We start from the raw sequence: 17,945 nt of genomic DNA, 5'->3' as shown, positions 1-17,945 counted from the left end.
CTGTGACTCTTTGGCTTTCTCAGGTTTTCATCATATGCCTCTTAAAATTTATTCTAAAAGGGCTAATTTTCTGATTATCATGAGTTCTTAAACTAAAGATGAACCAGGCTTTGTTAATACCTGGTTTTGTAGTAGATACAACAAAAACTTACAAATTCCTCAGCAATGAGCAGTAAAGTTGCTCTCAAATTGTGCTGTGCTTTTTGAGCCCTTTTCAGGAAATAACCTTGTGTTCAAATTAACATCAGAGGGAGCTGTTCACATGCTGATCTGACTCTCACAAATGTAGGATGACAGTTTTGCTGAAATTTGAGTGAAGGTGGGAGCTAACTAACCCTCAAAAGAAGTGTTATTTTCCTTTCACAATGACTCTTGTGTATTTTGACTTTCCAACTCCTTAATTCTTGGATTTTTTTCTTTCCAAACATCATCCTTGCTCTTGGGCTTCAAATAATATGAAACTGTGAGGACATGGGGAAACAGCAAAACATTCTAACCTATTGAACTTGTCCTGCCAGGCATATCCAGGAGTGGCATTTGCTTACCCCCAAACTGCTGCATCAGCCTCTCAACTGCAGCCTGTGGGTCAGATGTATCCTGCTCCTTACCAAGGTATGTTTTAAAGGGTATCTGCTTCTCAGAGGGCTGCAGCTCCTGCATAAACAGCTGGTGATGATGATTTATGGCTGTGGTACCACTGTGCTGTTTCACAAATGCTTATTTTTTAATACCAAATAGGGGCAAGCACTTCCCAATAAACACTCATCTCTTTCTTACCTTGAAGAGCTTTGTGCAGTGTGAAAGGGGCTGGGATTTGTGTCTTCCTCAGGCTGGGTATTACTAAAAGAGTTTGGTAGATGGTGCTTCCAGTTATAAATAAAACTACCAGCCAGGGAGAGAATTGAACTGGAAAAGGCAAAACCTAGGAAGGATCAAAGAGAAGAACCATTAAGTCATCCTAGTTGGTGAAGTCTTGAGTGAACTGAGCCTTTCTTGGAGCCTGTTTTTGCAGAAGCTGACCTTCAGTGCTGTGGTTTGATTGTCCCTCTGGTGTGTCTGGGGGCTTTGCTTTTGTTGAGCTGAGCTGTCACATGGCTCAAGAATTTCCTGTACTCAAACCTGCCTGAGTTTATTTGGGAAATACCTACATTATTCATTTTCCAAATACCGTGTCCTTTTAATTTCTGGGCTTTGCTGGTGGCAGGCTTCATGCTAGCCAGCTTTTGCTGTGTCCCTGCAGGTATTTCCCCTTGTCACTCTAAATTCTCTCCTTTCCTTTCAAGCCCCTGGAGATGTCACTTCCTTTTTGATGACAGAAGCTCGGCAGCACAACACTGAAATCCGACTGGCTGTGAGCAAAGTTGTGGATAAAATGGATCACCTGGCTGCCCAGGTATGGGTAAAATGGATCAGAGGGGTAAAATGGATCACCTGGCTGCCCAGGTATGGATCAAATGGATCACCTGGCTGCCCAGGTATGGGTAAAATGGATCAGAGGGGTAAAATGGATCACCTGGCTGCCCAGGACATTTCTGCTCTGCAGGTGTGCTGAGAGCAGTTGGCTCTATTTAAAAGCCTGCATACAGTAAATGAGTAAAATTCCAATATTATCACACCTTCAAGTGGCAGCAGTTCAGCTGCTGTGTGAAAACAAAGCTTAGGCTTGGGGAAAAGTGCTGTCTTAATGTCTTGAATATCATGTGGTGCATAGCTCGGGGGATTCCCTGCCCTCTGGGAGGTGTCACACTTGATTCAGTGCCTGTTCCCTACAGCTGAGCAGCAGGAACAGTGAAATGCCTCTTTGCACATGTCTGACTCTCACCTGCACCCATAAATTCATTTCAAATGGCTTAAGAATGGTTTCTCCCTGCAGGTGGAGGAGCTGAAGAAGCAAAGCAGTGCCAACAGCTCCCTGCTGCCTGGCATCTCCTCTGTCACCATGGAGGCCTCCATGATCATGAGCAACATCCAGCGCATCATCCAGGTGAGCATGGGCAGCTGCTGGCACTGCCATCAGCACCTGGGGCTCTCATTATCCCTAAGGAGAGCAAATGTCCAGCCTCCCATGGCTTCTGGTTTTGTGTGGTCAGGATCAGGATGAGACTTAGAATGATTGCCATCCCTCTTTCCCCCTCCAAAAAGCTCCTCTCAGCATTTTGGGGTTTGGGCGTTTTCTGAGTCAGAGTTGTGGGTATTTAATGGGCTTTGACAAAAGGTTCATGTGGGAGAAGTTCAGCTTCTCAAACCACTATGGATTTAGCCCCCAGCCTTCAGCAGAATGATTTCACAGCTGAAGTTCACATTGTAGAAACCACCTGCTTCTGCTATTCACCATTTAATTTTATGCTTTGAAGCCTTTCTAAGCAGCAGCCTTAAAAACTTGGGGTTTGTGGGTAAAGAAGTCTACCAGACACAAGATTTTCTAGAATGTGATTTGGCAGCCACTGTCCTGTGCCAGGATTCTGCTGAATGTGGCAGGTGCCTCCCTGGGCTGCTCCCACAGAAGGGATGAGCCTCACCACTGTCCTGCCTGTGCCAAACAAAGGTTTAGGAGCTGCTGCAAGGAAATCTGAGTGAGCTGAATATTGATGCTGAGCTGTGCTTTAGGAGAATGAGAGGCTGAAGCAGGAGATATTTGAGAAGAGCAGTCGGATTGAGGAGCAGAATGAGAAGATCAGTGAGTTGATTGAACGCAACCAGAGGTAAGGGCTGGGAGCCTCCTTGCATTCCAGACTCTGCAGCTGACACTGGGGCATAACTGAGGGGTGTTTGTTAGGAGACAGCCATCTTCTGATATTTTGATTTCTTTTCTAAGGTATTTAAAGTGTGGGATTCCTCCCACCTTCTCTGCAGGGCTTATCCCCAAAATTCTGGTTTACATACAGTAAACATGAATGTGTTAAAGGGGAACAAAATCCCTTTTTCTTTTCCCTCATGTGTCTTTGAGCACACTTGCCCTGTTCCTGGGAGTTACTTTATTTTTGCTGGCTTTTTAGTGAGGTGAAGAAATTGTAGGGGATGCGGTGCCCTTTGTGAAGTTCACCTGTACCGAGTTACCAAAACTCTTGGAACATGAAACATTTTCAGAGAGGTGAAGCATTTATCCCAGCTGATAAGTAGATCAGCCCTCCCACCCCTCTGGGATCAGCACATCAGATTGTCTGGGACTTGTCATGAATTCAGCACAGACCCCTGTGCTTTGGGATGTCTCCTTTTCTGTGTGAGCCCTTGGCTCCTGGCCCTGTGCTTGCAGCAATCCCACAGAGTCTCCCTGTTCACAGGTATGTGGAGCAGAGTAACCTGCTGATGGAGCAGAGGAACCACTCCCTGCAGACCACAAATGAGAACACACAGGCAAGAGTGTTGCATGCAGAGCAGGAGAAGGTAACAGTGCCATGAACAAAGCCAGGGTTCTGCATTAAAACAAGCTGAGGCCTTGTTAGTCAAGGCAGTTTTCTTAGAAGGCAGCTGAAGTTCTGAACTTTGTTTTGAGGGAAAAAAATGGATGTTTTGATGGTTTTCATGATCAAAGCATCACAGAGATGTAACCATTTAATGCTGCCTTAACTTTAATGTTGTTACTTTGTAGGAGAGTGTCTGATTTATTGTTAACTGTGTAGACATGTGGCCAGTGTGTTGTGGAATTTTGTATCTCAGGGCTTTTGAGTTGGAAATACTTCAGTTATTTAGTTGCACTGACAGTTGCAGAAGAGTTTTATTCCTTTTATATAACACGTAGAGTGAATATGGATACAAGAAAAAATATATTTCCTACTGGAGTTTCTTCATTGCATTTTTGTGATTTTTTTTTTTTTAATGCTAATCAGAAGTTGTTTGTTTCTCCCAGTAACACTCTGTGATTTTATGACAGGAGCTGTTGGGAAATAGCTTTTAAAGCAGTGAAATGCATTTCTGCATGGCTGCATACCCTGAACCATCCCTGCAGGCCAGCCTAGCCCAGCAGTGCTGCTCTGGCTCTGCCATTGCATGGTGCCTGCTCTGCTTTCTCAAGCACTGCCTTCTCAAATTGCACCAAGTCCAGTCTTGCTCTGTGCTCTGCTGCTGAGCTGGCTCTCTCCAGCTGAAATGTGAGGTGACAAATGCTGAAATGTGAGGTGACAAATGCTTCCTCTGTGTGAGAACCACAGCTTGGTGCACCTAAAGCTGAGCAGAACTGCAGCTTTCCAAAGGGTGGTAAAGAGCAGGGAAGGGCTGAGAGCAGAGCAGGGAAGGAGCTGCTTTTCCACCCCAGACCCACAATATGTAGGAGTGTAAGAGATTCTAACCAGGAATAAGTCAGACTGAAATAATAAATTGAATTCCCTCCTCAGTGAGGACGGCATCCTGCTGGTACAATGAAACTTGGGGAGGAGTCATCTTTTGGAAGTACAAGATCCTCAGGAGTCTTTTGGGCCTCATCTTCAGCAGGACCCCCCTGGCTGAGCAGTCAGTGCCCAGGGATGATGTTCCATGAACAGGCTTCAGGCCAGGAAAGCCCTGCCTTGCACTGGGAGATTCCCCCTGGTTCTGTGGGGTACTGACTGTAAATATGAAGGCTGGTGTTCCTTCCTTTCCCTTTGTCTAACCCAGCTTGCCCTGGGCCTGCAGTCCCTGATTCCCCAGGGAAGAGGATTGATTGGAAGCTGTTTGCCCATTGTTTACACACAGCTTTACTCACCATTTATTTGGTTGTACCCAGGGTCATTGAGGTGTTGGTTACTCACTGCTTTAGGCTGTGGATCTTTGGCTCTGGCAGAGCAAGTCACAGCTTTAGGTGAGGGTTTGTGACCCATAAGTAATTCCCCACCTCTCCAGTGCAGGTCACAGCCAGGACTGCTCCCAGCTCTGCAGTGTGACATACCCTAAGGATGCCTTTAGTGTCTCTCTTTTTACATCAGGCTTCACTCCTTTTTCTGTCTAAGCTTTTACAGTCCTTGCAGTAATTTAAAGGCTTCTCTGGCATGCCTTAGGCTCCTGTTATGAAGCATTTTGCTTTTTTGCTGATGAATGCCTCTGCCTTTCCAGCTGTGTTCTTAACCCTTCCTGTTTCCTGTTGCTGCTTTCTCTTCCCAGCACATGCTGCCAGTGGATCGGGGCTGGGACCAGGTGAGGCAGTGTCTGTGACTGTGTAGCTGCTCCATGGGTGTGCCCTAGGCAGTGCCAGCCCAGCTTCCTCTTAAGCTGGAAACGGATTGGCATGGAAAGAATTGTCTCAGAGCTTGAGTGAGCACAGGTCCCTCACTGGAAAAGGGCTTTAGAGCTGGCAGGGTCTCCCCACTGGCCCCTCTTTCTCAGGGAGCCCTTTCCAAGAGTTCTCTCACATAGCTGCTTGTTCCCTCCCCATGCAGAGCAGGATCACTGGCAGACAGGCACAGGCCACCCAGGATTCCTGAAAGCTGGAGCTGATCTGTGGACATGAAGCATCCTCTGTAGAAACTTCTGTCTAGTAATACTTCCTGCCACAGGATCTCCTCATTTTGTTTTCTTTATTTGCCATTAAAGACAGAGGCCAGGGTTAAAATAACCTTCAGGTGTCCTTAGCTGTGCCATGGGGTTTGGTTTTAGCCAGGAGTCAGTGTAGCAGGGGGACATTTATGGAAGCACAGGAGGAAAGCAGATCTGGTTTTAGCCACTCTCTGAAATGCTGCCTCCTCTGTAAAATGAGTGCTGTGGTATCCCAGCCCTCCAGGTCAGCACATCCTCATCATCACCACTGCTGGAACAATTTTGCTCACAGTTCCTCTGTGCCAGAAGGTGTTGGTCCTCATGTGGAGGGAATTCTCTGAGGGGAATAAAGCAGAGAGAAAATCCAGTTCTCCTGACCTTACCTGTTTCAAGACTGTGAAAAATCTGTTGGGAGTCTCAAAATAGGCAGAGGTGTGGAAGGTGTTTAGGGATTCCCTGTGCAAATTCTGTCTTTGCAGAGCATCCTCTGAGGTTTGTGTGTCACTCAGCAAGATTGGGAATGGGAATTTGTGTCTGTCTTGATGCCTTGAGCCCCTGCTAGCATTGTTTACAAGTTGTCTAACAAGCTGTGCTAGTGCCTGCTTTTGGGTGAATCACTGACTCTCAGCAATCCTAAACCTAAAGAGGTCCCCAAATGACTGAGAGCTGTGCTGGGAAATGCCAGCCTTGCCCATGGGCAGCCAAGGTGACCTCGTGCTGTGTGCTCTGGGGACAGGCTGCTCTCCTGGCTGGGACCAGCCTGTGTTTAAGTGGCTCTTCAGTGATTTGTAAGCTTATGGAAGACAATTAGATGTTGGAACCCAAGCTTTTTACTCAAATAGATGTTTTCATAGCCTGAAAACAGAGCAAAGCCACCAGGCACTGGTACCAGGCTTAAACCTATTTAACGTTTTCAGGAAAACTCACTGACTTTAGCTGATGTGGTGGTGAGGTTGTTGGTGGCCTTGTGCAGCTTTCTAGTCAGCCTGGACAAAACTGACATGGCAGAAAAGTCACTGTTGCCTTCTCACTCTGGAGATGTGTCCTTGATAAGGCATCCAACCCTTTCCCAGCTCTTCCTGAGAGAACAATTCTGCTGCTTCTTCACACACCTCTTTTCTTTCCCCCTTCCATTTTCCAAAATGCTCCATTTTGTGCTCCAGGCCAAAGTTGCAGAGGAGCTGGCAGCTGCCACAGCCCAGGTTTCCCAGCTGCAGCTGGAGCTCACTGCCCACCAGAAGAAGGAGATGGACCTGAGGAAGCAGCTCTCCTGTGCTGTGCAGGATGCAGAGAGACAGGAGGCACAGCTCAACAGGCTGCAGGCACAGGTGGCAGGTGAGAGCTCCTTCATGGCTCTTTTCTTTGATAAGTTGTTTTTTTTCCTGTCTTCTGGGGTATATTCCTGCTTTCCCTAGGATCAGGCACAGGGGATGGAAGGATATGGGTGCACTGAAATATCTGAGGGATGTGCAACCTTGTCACCACTGAAGGCAAAGTGGGATGACTCAACAAACAAAATCATCCTATTCCAGGGATGCCTTTTGTAGAACAACCTCTTGGCTTTTCTGTCCAACATCCTGTAGAGCAGCCAGAGATGCTCCAGTGGATGGAAAGCTGAGATAAACCTGAGGTGTTCATTCATTCCTCTGTGCTGGGCACTGCTGTGGCCCCACCCTGAACCCTGGGGTCACTTCTGGACCCCACATGATGAGAAGGACCTTGAGGGGCTGGAGCCCCAGGAGAGGCTGGGAAGGGGCTGAGCCTGGAGCAAAGGAGGCTCAGGGGGCCCCTGTGGCTCTGCACAGCTCCTGACAGGAGGGGACAGCTGGGAGGGTCAGGTTCTGCTCCCAGGGGAGAGGGAATGGCTCAGACTGAGACAGTGGCAATTTAGGTTGGATATTGGGAAAAATGTCTTCACAGAAATGGTTGCAAAGCACTGGAACAGGCTGCTCTTGATAAACCCCAGTCCCCACTGCAGGCACAAGTGGAGTTGTTGACTGCACTGTGCAGGAGACCCTGTTCCTCCCCATCAGCCCCCAAAATATGCTCCCCTGCAGTGGGGTTTGCACCCAAGCTCACAGGGAAATGGGGCTTTGTTTGCAGAGCTGCAGGAAGCCTCTCAGGACACTCAGAGCAGGTTCAAGGCTGAGAAGCAGAGCCGCAAACAGCTGGATATGAAAATTGCAGCACTGGAGGAAGAGCTGGCAGACCTGAGGGTGGAAAAGGAGACTCTGGAAAAGGTATGTCCAGTGCCAGCAACACAGTTTCAGTTGTTTACTGAAGGTTAACCCAAAACCCAAAGGTTCTTGCTATTAAATATGTATGTTAAGTAAATTTTAACTCATCTGCAGGTTGGTGGAGCCTTTGTGCTTATGTTAATTCATTTTTAAAAAATTATTTTTATTGATTATTATTTTATTAGTAATTATTATTTATTTAAATTGAATACTTATTATTATTTACTTATTGATTATTTTGCTATTTTTATTATTACTTTTTGATTTGTTATTTACTTATTGATTGTTATTATTTACTTATTGCTTATTGTTTATTTTATTAGTCATTGTTATTTAATTATTTTTTATTTACTTATTTTTTAAATTTATTTATTTATTTATTTAATGTCTTACCCAGTAATGTGTCAACCTTCCTTACCTGTGAGATAGCCTCAGCTTTATTTCAAGTGATGAAGTTCCCTGTCCAAAGAACCTCCTTCTGCCTGAGGGACAAAAGCTGCTTTGGTGCAGTCTGGCCTATTGTGTGTCATGTTTTGTGCTGCAGAATCTTGCAGAGAGGAAGAAGAAATCTCTGTCAGAGAGAGCCCAGGCAGAGGAGGAGATGGAGGAGATCCGCAGGTCGTACCAGCAGGAGCTGGACAAGCTCAGGCAGCTCCTGAAAAAGGCCCGGACCTCGACTGACCAGGCAGCAGCAGAGCAGGTGGGGACCCAGGGAGCTGCTGCTCCAGGTCTGGAGGGCTTGGGGGAGCCTACAGGTAGGAAATAATGTGGAAGTGCTCAGCTAGGGGAAGAATGATAGCATTACCTGCTTGAATTCTTGGGTTAGTGTCAAACTGAGGAAAGGAGAGGCACCAAATTGAGATTGTACTAGAGAGAAGAATGTGGGACTTGTGAGGAGTGAAAGGTTGGTTAGAATTATGCAAGGAGGTCTGAGATCTGAGCCAGATCATCTGGCCAGCCTGGGGGGTTGTGGCTGGAGCTGAAGTGGGAGGTGTGGGTGTGAGCTGGTGGCTGCACTCTGTCTGTGGGTGTGCAGCCCTGGCTCTCACCTCCTGTGCAAACACAGATCCCTCTGTGTGTGTGTGTGTGTGTGTTCCTGATGGTCTCTTGTGCCTTGGGCAGCTGTCAGTGATCCAGGCAGAGCTGGAGTCCCAGTGTGAGGCCAAGTGGGAGCGTGCCCTGGCCTCAGCCAAGGAGCAGCACGCCCGGCAGTGCCAGGAGCTGTGTGAGCAGAGGGACTCCCTGCAGCACCAGCTGGCCCAGCTGGAAGAGAAGGTAAAGATCTGTTCTTCATTGCTGTAATGGGCACTAAACACCAGCAGCTGGAACCAGCAGTCTTCTCCCACCAAACTGGGGCTTGACTTTAACTCCCTGCCTGTTGTGGAGCTTGATCTTGGCTATGTGCAGGTGTTGGGTTGGGTTTATTATGGAGGAGGGAGGGCCAAGGTGCTGATAGTGCTGAACTGCAGCAGCAGCTACAACTTCCAGTTCCTTGCACTGTCCTGAGTGGCTGCTTGGAGTGGGTGACACTGCCAGGGGCTGGACCTGCTCTGCTTCTTGTGTTTCAGCTCACAGCTCTCAAACACTCGAAAAAAGCAGAGGAGCAAAAATTGTCTGAGGCTCAGCAACGTTTGGAGGAGCTGGAGCCTATCCAAGAGAAGGTAAAGGAATAACACAGCAGCTGGATGGGAACTGGAGTGCAGGGAACAGCAACCTCAGGCTAGTCCAGAATAATGAGGATGGGAGTTCCAGAATATGGTGGGGAAGGAATAATTTTGAATAAGAACAGGCCCAGCCTTTATCTCAGAGATCTCAGTGATGCTGCACCCACCTATTCTTGGTGGCATTTGAGGAGCTGATGACACAACTGTGACTCTCCAGGGCTGGCTTGGCTGACCTTATTTTGGTGCTGTTGCTTTCAGCCAAATCTTTTGTGCCAGGCTTAAAACCCCTCTCAGAGTTAGTGCCTCACTGCAGCCCTTGCAGGTGACCCTGGGTGGGGCTGTGCTGTGGGGGCAGCTCTGAGGGTGCCTCTCTCCCTCTCCCCTGGCAGTTCTCAGCCCTGCAGGCAGACATGGAGGCACTGAGGGCTCGCTATGAGGGACGGCTGCACCAGGATCAGGATGGATCTTCCCCTGCAGACTACACTGAGCAAGTGAGCTGCACCCTCCAGGGCTTCTCCTTCCTCACCAAATGCATTTACCTTGAATTATTTCTCTTTGAACTGACACAAGAAGGAAAAAGTTAATTTTCTCCACAGAGCACTGTGCTTGTAGTAACAGTCCACAGAGGAAGAAGGGGTGGGATCTTATCCTAGAGTCATGGGCACACAGAATGGTTTGGGTTGGAGGAGACCTTAATGTTCATCAATTCCATCCCCTCCCATGAGCAGGGACACCTCCCACTGTCCCAATTCCTCCAAGCCCCATCCAGCCTGGCCTTGGGCACTGCCAGGGATCCAGGGGCAGCCACAGCTGCTCTGGGCACCCTGTGCCAGGGCCTGCCCACCCTGCCAGGGAACAATTCCCAATTCCCAATATCCCATCCAGCCCTGCCCTCTGGCAGTGGGAGCCATTCCCTGTGTCCTGTCTCTCCATCCCTTGTAAAGCCTTACTCCATCTTCCTGCAGCCCACTTTGTTGCCTAGCTTATATTTCTTATTAAAACTCTACATTTGAGGTTTAGATTTAAAAATTAAAATAAGAAAGAAGTGCAAGTCTGCCTTGGCTTTGTGCAGCCTGCCTCAGTTTGGGGGGATAAGTTTGGGTCACATGGAGTGGTCTGAGTTAAGGTGGCCTGATGTGGTGAGGAATTTCTGGTTTGGAAAGTCAATTATTTGAAAAACTACCTGTGTGTGTTTGGATTTATTGTTCCTTCCCTTGGAGAAGTGCCTGGTGTTGAGTGCTTCACATGCTAATGAATTGTATCTCTGTTTCCTGTCATGCTGTTTTGCAGGTAAAGAAGATCATGAATGGTGTATTTCAGTCTCTCCGGGGTGAATTTGAGCTGGATGAGATGTACAGTGGCAGGACAGTCCTGGGGGTGGTCATGAACACTATCAAGGTATGGCAGTGGTGGAGGAGAGAGAGCCTTGGGCTGAAACCTCCAATCTGTGCTGTGAGACTGAAATAACTGAAGGAGGATTTGTTGTGGGTGGCAGAGCAGCCTGGTAGGAGGAGGTGATTCAGGGATCTGGGATGGTTTGTATTTAGGGTGTAATTGTGTTCTCTCTACTCCCTTTTCCAGACTGTAACACTGCAGCTGCTCAACAGGCAGCAGGAGAAACCAGAGCATGGCAGTGAAAATGAGGAATGTGGCACAGGAGCAGGGAGACAGGAGGGATCCCCTGGAGCAAGGACTGAGCACAGAGAGCCCCTGCAGCACAGCCCAGCCCAGAGCCCTGCAGCCCCAGCTGACCCTGGGGGAGTGAGCAGAGGCTCCCTGCAGCCAGGCCAGGCTGCTCCTCACCCTGCTGGGCCCAGAGCTCCTGAGGAGACACACAGCAGTGGGGTGGCAGAGGAGGAGAAGGTTCAGGAGGAGCATCTGCCTCCCAGGGCTGGTTCCAGCCTGGATGCTGAGAAGGAGCCTGTGCTTGCAGGACAGCCTGTTCCTGGGCTGGACAGTGTTCCCATCAGGAGGGCTGGCCCAGAACAGGATCCCTCTGCTGTGCCTTCTGTTCCAGGAGCCAAGCCAGGAGAGGGGGATGAGGCAGCACCTCCAGCATCTCCAGCTGTGGAGCAGAAGGCAGAGGAGGCTGGGGGAGGTTTAGAACCTCCTCCCTTTAATGGGGAGGAGGAGAATGGCACAGACCCATGGGATGGAGCTGACTCTGAGCTGGAACCTGCCTCAGTGTCCAGCAGAGCAGAGCCAGGCTCAGCTGTCCAGGGAAAAGCTGCAGGATCTCAGGAACTGGGCTCCAATCCCAGGCACACAAATTCCAGGTGAGGGGGGGTGCTGGGTGCCAGGGTCAGCTGGGGCTGGGACAGCAGCTGGCCCAGGTGTGTCCCTGCTGCAGGACAGCACAGGCTGGGGCTGCAGCCCCCTCATGGGGCTGGCACTGGGTGGCACCAGCCAGGAGCTGGCACAGACCAGGCTGCCCAGGGCACATTGCACTGGGAGCAGCCCCAGAGCAGCCTCCCGTCTGCTGGAGGCAGTGGAGAACATTCCCAGGGGGTTGTGCAGTTCCTGTGCAGTGATCCTGGTGCCTGCCTGGGCCCAGAGTTGCCCTGCACAAAGGCTTCCCTCAGTGCCAAAGTTTTGCCATCTCTCAGCAACAGAACTTGTAAAAAACAAATGCCATCCTCTGAGAGACAGCTGCTCATTCTTTATCTCCTTGCAGCCTCTTTGAGGATGACAACTTTGAAACAGCATCTCCTGAACCACTGGAGCGTGAGGTTCCCGAGGAGGAAGAGGAGGATATTGATATGGTGGTGGTATGTATTTGGGTGTTTGCTCTGGTCTGTAACATCCTCCCTGTGGCAGTGGGGGCCTGGCTGAGCCCAGGGCTCCCCATCCATTCCCTGTGTAAGTCAGGAGTATCTGGGGTGGGTGACTGAGCTGGGAGGGGCTGGCTTGGCTGAGGCAGTGGTGACAGACTCTGCTGGCATGAAATCAGTGGGACTTGCCAGGTTAATTGAAGGCTTTTAGTGTTTGGCCCCTCTCCAGTGCTTTTTAGCCTGGAATCATAGAACCACAGAATCCTCAAGGTTGCAAAAGACCTTCAAGATCATCAAGTCCAGCCATCCATGTAGCACCATTCACCATTGAAGCATGTCCTCAAGTGCCACATCAACCCACTTTTTGAACACTGCCAGGGCTGGTGACTCCATACTGCCCTGAGCAGCCTGTGCCAATGCTTTACATTCCTTCCCATCAAGAATTTTTTCCTGCTATCTAATCTAAACCTAATCTGAACAGCAAACCATCACATGAGAAATAAAAACTTGGGTAATGAGGCTTCTTGTTCCCAGCTCTCCTCAGAGCTGGCAGAGATTGCAGAGCAGTTTGTGTGGTGATAAGGAGATGCCAGGGAGCTGCTGGGGCTGAGCAGTTTCCCTCTGGTGTGCCTTGCAGAGCATGAAGGGGCGTCCCCCTCCCCTGCCGCTCTTCGGTGATGATGATGAAGATGACCTGGCAGCAGGGGGCTCTTCGGCCACTCGTGGGTGTGCAGGTGACCTGGCAGCAGGGGGCTCCTCTGCCACTCGTGGGTGTGCAGGTGACCTGGCAGCAGAGGGCTCTTCCTCCACCAGTGCGTGCTCAGATGTGTCACGCTGAGCTGCCGAACACTCTGGGCTTGGGCTGAGTGCAGGAGCCACCCCCTGTCCCCCTCCCTTGAGCCCTGGATTCATTACTCTCAAACTTTTTGCAAATAGGAACTTGGTGAAGAGCTTCAGCAGAGCAAGTCTGGCAGGAGCCTGCAGTGGCAACACCCTGTTAAAAAATCAGACTAAAATCTCCTTCCCCAGTGATGAAGTCTCTGCAATGTTTCTCAGTCCCCAGGTGGCTCCCAGGGACTCTGCACCCTCTCCCCACTGTCTGAGCCATGTGCCACTGGAGGTTCCCCCAGGAATCCCAGTCAGGTGTTCCTGTGAGCCCCTGGGGCCTGAGGTGGTTCAGGGGGGCTCTGCCTCAGAGCTGTGGCACAGGAGCTGTGATGGTACAAGGAGCCCAGTCCCTGCTGTGTGTCAGACACAGCTCAGCTCCTCCTGAGCCCAGAGCTGAGGAGGCTTTTGCTGGCTGTGTTTCCCTGTGGGAGCAGCCCCCCAGCTCTGTGTGGTTGGGAAGTCCTTCCCCACAGCCCAGTCCCTCTCCCGTGCCTTTGGCTGTGCTGCTGTTCAAGTGTGACCATCCCGGCACCAGTGACACTGTACAGAGGGGCTGGGGTGTCACCCTGCCCGCTGAGGGGACCAGGAGGGGAAAGGAGTGAGGACAGAGCTGGGCAAGCAGCCTGGGGCTCTCACAGCACTTTGATTCTCCACTCATGGGCACTAACACAACTTCAACCCAGAAGTCTTTAAAATAAGCCTCTGCATAAAATCAAAGGACTTAAACTAACTCTACTAATTCTATGGTTTCATTTCTACACCTGCCTTTACAGTCTGATTGGAATCAGATCTCTGTCCCCCTAAAGATTACTTCTTGGGAGGAAAACACCCAAAAGAACACTGGCTGTTGCTGTAGGGGTGTGGCAGGTCCCTGTGCCCCATCCTCAGTACCACAAATTGCCAAATGCAGCTGAAACTGGGGCAGAGACCAAAGCCTGTGACAGCCACCCTGCTGCTGTGCAGGGTGACCTGAGCTGCCCTGCCTGGGCATCACTCAGTGCTCAATGTGAGGGTGTTTGGAACTGGATTTTGGGAGTGCTTGTGCTGCTCTGAGTGTCAGTGCCCCTTGTGTGGCCTCTGGACCCGTCCATGCAGGGTCCCAGGGGTGATCATTGCTCATAATAACAACTTCCACTTCTCATTCCCCATTACAGATAGACACCCTGAGGGATTTGCATTTCACTTCTTGGAAAATAAAGTGCAATTAAACCTGATTTTTTTTGCTTGCAGTGGCTTTACTTCAGTCTGGCTTCATCTGTTACCTGAAAACTGATTTTGCTCTGACTTAAATTGGGCATTATTTTATTTAGAAGCTGTTCTTCTCTGTTCTTGTTGTGGAAGCCCTCTCCTGGGCAAGGAGAGAAGGTCCCTTTGTGTTGTGGGTCCTTGGGCTCTCACATTGGATTGGGTTGGGGTGAGAAGCTGGAGCACAAAGAACTTTGATGGCCACAGAGGGCACTTGCCTGGTTCCTCTCACATTTTAGGGGAGGGGATCTTGGGCATCTCCAGGGCTTTGCAGAGCCCAGTCCCTGCTGAGCTGCTCTGGGGCTGCAGAAGGGTTCAGCTCCACTGTGCCTGGGAGCTCTGAGCAGGGATTGGGGTGCGAGAGTTGGGATTGAAACTTGTTCCCCCCACACCCCCTTCCCCACCCCGGCCTGGACTCGGGATGGAAATTAACCCTGTCTGTGCCTGTGTGAGCACCTGCCTGGGGTGCAGGGGGCAGCTCTGGGTTCCCAGGGGCAGAGCAGCCCCGGGGAGGGAGGGATGTGCCAGGGCCCAGGAGGACGATGCTGCCTCAGGGGCTGTGCTGGGGTTGACCCTGATCCTGGGGGCTGAGTTCCGGCCTGAGGTGGCTGAACCGCGGAGAACTTTGCTGAGGACATGCCCAGAACTTTGCTGGGGGCCGGGAAGGAGAGGACCCCCCGCTCCATCCCCGCGCTCAGCCCCTGCCCTGCCTGCCGAGGCTCAAGGACTCACAGAGAAGCTGCGGACGCGGCGCTGGACCCATGGCTGGTTTTAATGGCTGGTGTCTCTGAGGGGCCGAGCCCGTTCCCGGCTGCCTCCTCGCTCTGCGGGCACCGCTCCGGGCTCTCTCCTGCCGGCAAAGGCCTTGGAGGGGCCTTGGAACAGCTTCGGCCCCGGGCAGCGCTGCGGGACCCTCCCGCCCCTCAGCCCGCCGGGCCCCGCGGCCCCACACGGCGCCTCCCGCCGAGCGGGCCCGGGGCCTTCGGGACGGAGCGAGAGCACGGCCGGGCCCCGGGGCAGGAAAGCGCTGTAATAAGTTAATTTTTAAGGAGTCTGATTGCCGGGGGCTCTTGTACGGGGCAGCCGAGCGTCCTACGGGCCCCAGGGCTGGATCCAGGCGGGTGCTGAGCCCTGGCCGCGGCCCGAGCAGTCCCTGACCCATCACCGGCTCCATCCACCGGGCTGGGAGCCCCGCTGCGCCATGCGGACCTACTTGAGGAAGACGAGCAGGAAGAAGGTGGAGACGATGAGCACGAGGATGCCGGCGGCGAAGCCGAGGCGCAGGTTCTCCATGGAGGCCAGCGGGGGCTGCGTGTCCAGCAGCAGCCCCCGGCCCAGCAGCCCCAGCACGAAGGCGTGAGGGGCCTCGGAGCCGCGGCGGAGGCCGCAGGGGGACACCGAGCTGCTCACGGCGAACACGGGGGCGTGGGACGAGCACAGCGCGGCCACCGAGCGCGACGAGCCCTGGCCGGGCTCCGGGGAGGCACCGCCGCTCTCCGGCTGCCGCTCTCCCGGCTCCGCTGCGGCGGCCGGGGCCGGCTCGGGCAGCAGCGTCACCATCCTGCAGAAGGGGCAGCTGACGAAGGCCACGCTGGCGGCGCGGCACACGAGCCTGCGGAGGCAGCGCTGGCACAGCGAGTGGCGGCACGGCAGCTGCTGCGGGCCCCCCCCGGCCCCCCAGTACGCCTCGTAGCAGATGCCGCACTCCCGGCCGGGCTCGGGCCCCGCTGCCATCGCGCTCCGCGGGCACGGCCCGGCCCCGCCGCTTTTGAAGGCGGGGGGCGGCGATGGCCGAGCCCGGGGAGGGCTGAGGGGGCCGGGGCCACTGCCTCCCCCCCCCGAACTTCAGCCTGGCCCCAGGGTGCTCGGCGGGCGCTGGAGCGGCACCGGGAGCAGGGAACGCTCCTCCTCCACCGCAGAGCTGCTGCTGCCCCTAAACACCTGCTGCTCTTTCCCTTTTCCCGTTCCAAATCCATCATGTTATTACCACTTTCCAAGCACGGTTTCTGTCGCTGTTAATGAACTTCAGGACCAGCTGAGCCCTGGGTGCAGCAGCTCTAGCACCCATTTCCCACCAGCCCTGGGGTCTGTTTGTCACCCGGTGCAGGAGACGGCCCCGGCCACCGGCACCGCCACCTCGGGGCTCCAGGGATGGACGGAGCTGCAACCCCCGACTGCCCGGCACTGCTGGGGCTGGCTGGGGCCGAAGAGAGCTTTTTTAATTATTATTTTACTTTTCCCCGCAGTCTCAGAAAGTGCCTGGGTGTTGCTCCAGCTGTTCTGTCTGCCCCGTGGCTGAGCGGGGCTGTCCCTGCACTGGGGCCGTGCTGGCCCTCGGGAAGCGCTGGCTCCTCTTCATTGTCCCCGAGTGGACCTTGAGCTCCTGTCACCCTCCGCCACCCCGGCACGGCCCGGCGGCCACCGGGAGGGATGGAGGGAGCAGAGGGGATTGAGGGGGCGGTGGGATGGAGGGGGTGCTGCAGCCCCGCTGCTGCCGGCCGGGTGTCGGGGCAGCCCTCGGGACTCTCCTCCCTCTCTGGCCGGACCCGTGGGGTCCCCGTGTGCCCCTGGGGAGAGGGAGCAGGGGGGGCTCCTTGCGGGGTTGGATCCTCTCTCCCTGCCCCTCCCTCAGGCCAAGGCTTGTGGCTCCCTCCTCCTCCCCGACCCCAGGGAATGCCGAGGGAGGGGGAGCCTGGAGGGGTGAGGGCGCTCCATGACCCTCCCTGCCCTCATTCGGGCACCTCCTCCATCCCAGCCCCAGCCGCTCCTGGTGCAGCCCTTGCCCCTCCCGAAGGACCTGCCTGTTCTGAGGGACAGCAGCAGCAAAACGTGAAAACAGAGGCTGGAAAAACAGCCCCAGGGTGTTCCCAAGGCGCCGGCCCTGGTGCTGTGGCACGTCCCCAGGACACCTCCACGAGGCCACACACGTGTCCCACAGGGATGTTCTGCATGGGGCAGCTCATGTGAGGCAAGCCAAGCGCAGGGTCCAAGGTCTCCCCTGTCTGGACATCCCTGGGGCAGCTCCACGATGAGCAACCCCCTGGGAGGAGGCCCAGAGGCTCAAATTATTCTCTGACAAGAAGATGAGAAGGAGGAGGTGACACTTGGACAGCTGGGCATGGGGTGGTGGCCCCATTCCTGCTCCAGCCACCCCCCTGCAGAAGGAAAGAGGCAGCAAACACCCCCAGCAGAAACCAGCTGCATTTAATGGCTGCTCCTGGGGAAGGCTGTGGTGGGATAAGGCTTGTGGCAGCATTTTTACATTTCAGGGTCAAGAGCTGAGGGCAGACAGGAATTGTTACTGATCAATGGCAATGGAGCAGCGCCCACTCCCCAGTGCAGAGACACCATGCTCCTGAGCTGGGCACAGCCCCAGCCCTGTCCAGTGGCAGCAGCACTTTCTGCTCCCTCCCTGGATTGTGGATGAGGGACCCGCACGGGCTCCCCTGGCCAGGGCAGGTCCCTCCAGTCCCGGGGGTGGTGCAGGAACCGGGGCTGGGGAGTTCCTGAGGCTGCAGACCCAGACAGCTCCCGTGGGGCTCCAGAGCTGAAGCCCCAGACCTTTGGCATGATAGAGGTGCACGGCACTGTGAGCACACCAGGAACAGCATGTCCTGACCAAGAAATTCCCCTCCCCTCCGTGCAGCACTGCTGGAAGCGCTCCCCGTGTCCCTGCGAGCCCCCGGGGCCTTTCT

At 53.2% G+C, this 17,945-nt stretch overlaps 1 protein-coding gene across 2 annotated transcripts in view; it reads left to right on the top strand.

The window, feature by feature from the left end:
• Positions 1 to 17,945, top strand: part of FKBP15 (FKBP prolyl isomerase family member 15) — a 159,178-nt gene that overhangs the window by 11,511 nt on the left and 129,722 nt on the right. The window contains exons 15-30 of one of the 2 annotated variants that reach the window (XM_054283913.1): positions 519 to 612; positions 1,284 to 1,393; positions 1,874 to 1,984; positions 2,608 to 2,702; positions 3,282 to 3,384; positions 5,074 to 5,106; positions 6,609 to 6,780; positions 7,549 to 7,685; positions 8,227 to 8,382; positions 8,805 to 8,957; positions 9,251 to 9,343; positions 9,736 to 9,837; positions 10,637 to 10,744; positions 10,928 to 11,622; positions 12,021 to 12,114; positions 12,755 to 13,464. In XM_054283913.1, the coding sequence (XP_054139888.1) occupies positions 519 to 612; positions 1,284 to 1,393; positions 1,874 to 1,984; positions 2,608 to 2,702; positions 3,282 to 3,384; positions 5,074 to 5,106; positions 6,609 to 6,780; positions 7,549 to 7,685; positions 8,227 to 8,382; positions 8,805 to 8,957; positions 9,251 to 9,343; positions 9,736 to 9,837; positions 10,637 to 10,744; positions 10,928 to 11,622; positions 12,021 to 12,114; positions 12,755 to 12,955 (2,457 nt within the window). In that variant the 3' untranslated portion in view covers positions 12,956 to 13,464. The remainder of the gene's footprint in view (positions 1 to 518; positions 613 to 1,283; positions 1,394 to 1,873; positions 1,985 to 2,607; positions 2,703 to 3,281; positions 3,385 to 5,073; positions 5,107 to 6,608; positions 6,781 to 7,548; positions 7,686 to 8,226; positions 8,383 to 8,804; positions 8,958 to 9,250; positions 9,344 to 9,735; positions 9,838 to 10,636; positions 10,745 to 10,927; positions 11,623 to 12,020; positions 12,115 to 12,754; positions 13,465 to 17,945) is intronic. The other variant, XM_054283912.1, reaches the window with a different exon arrangement.

The sequence above is a fragment of the Melozone crissalis genome, unplaced genomic scaffold (genome assembly GCF_028551555.1).
Source record: "Melozone crissalis strain CALT ecotype California unplaced genomic scaffold, PUWL_Pcris_2 ptg000041l_1, whole genome shotgun sequence".
NCBI lineage: Eukaryota > Metazoa > Chordata > Aves > Passeriformes > Passerellidae > Melozone > Melozone crissalis.
The sequence above is the reverse complement of the archived record's forward strand: the minus strand, read 5'-3'. Positions and strand labels throughout refer to the sequence as shown.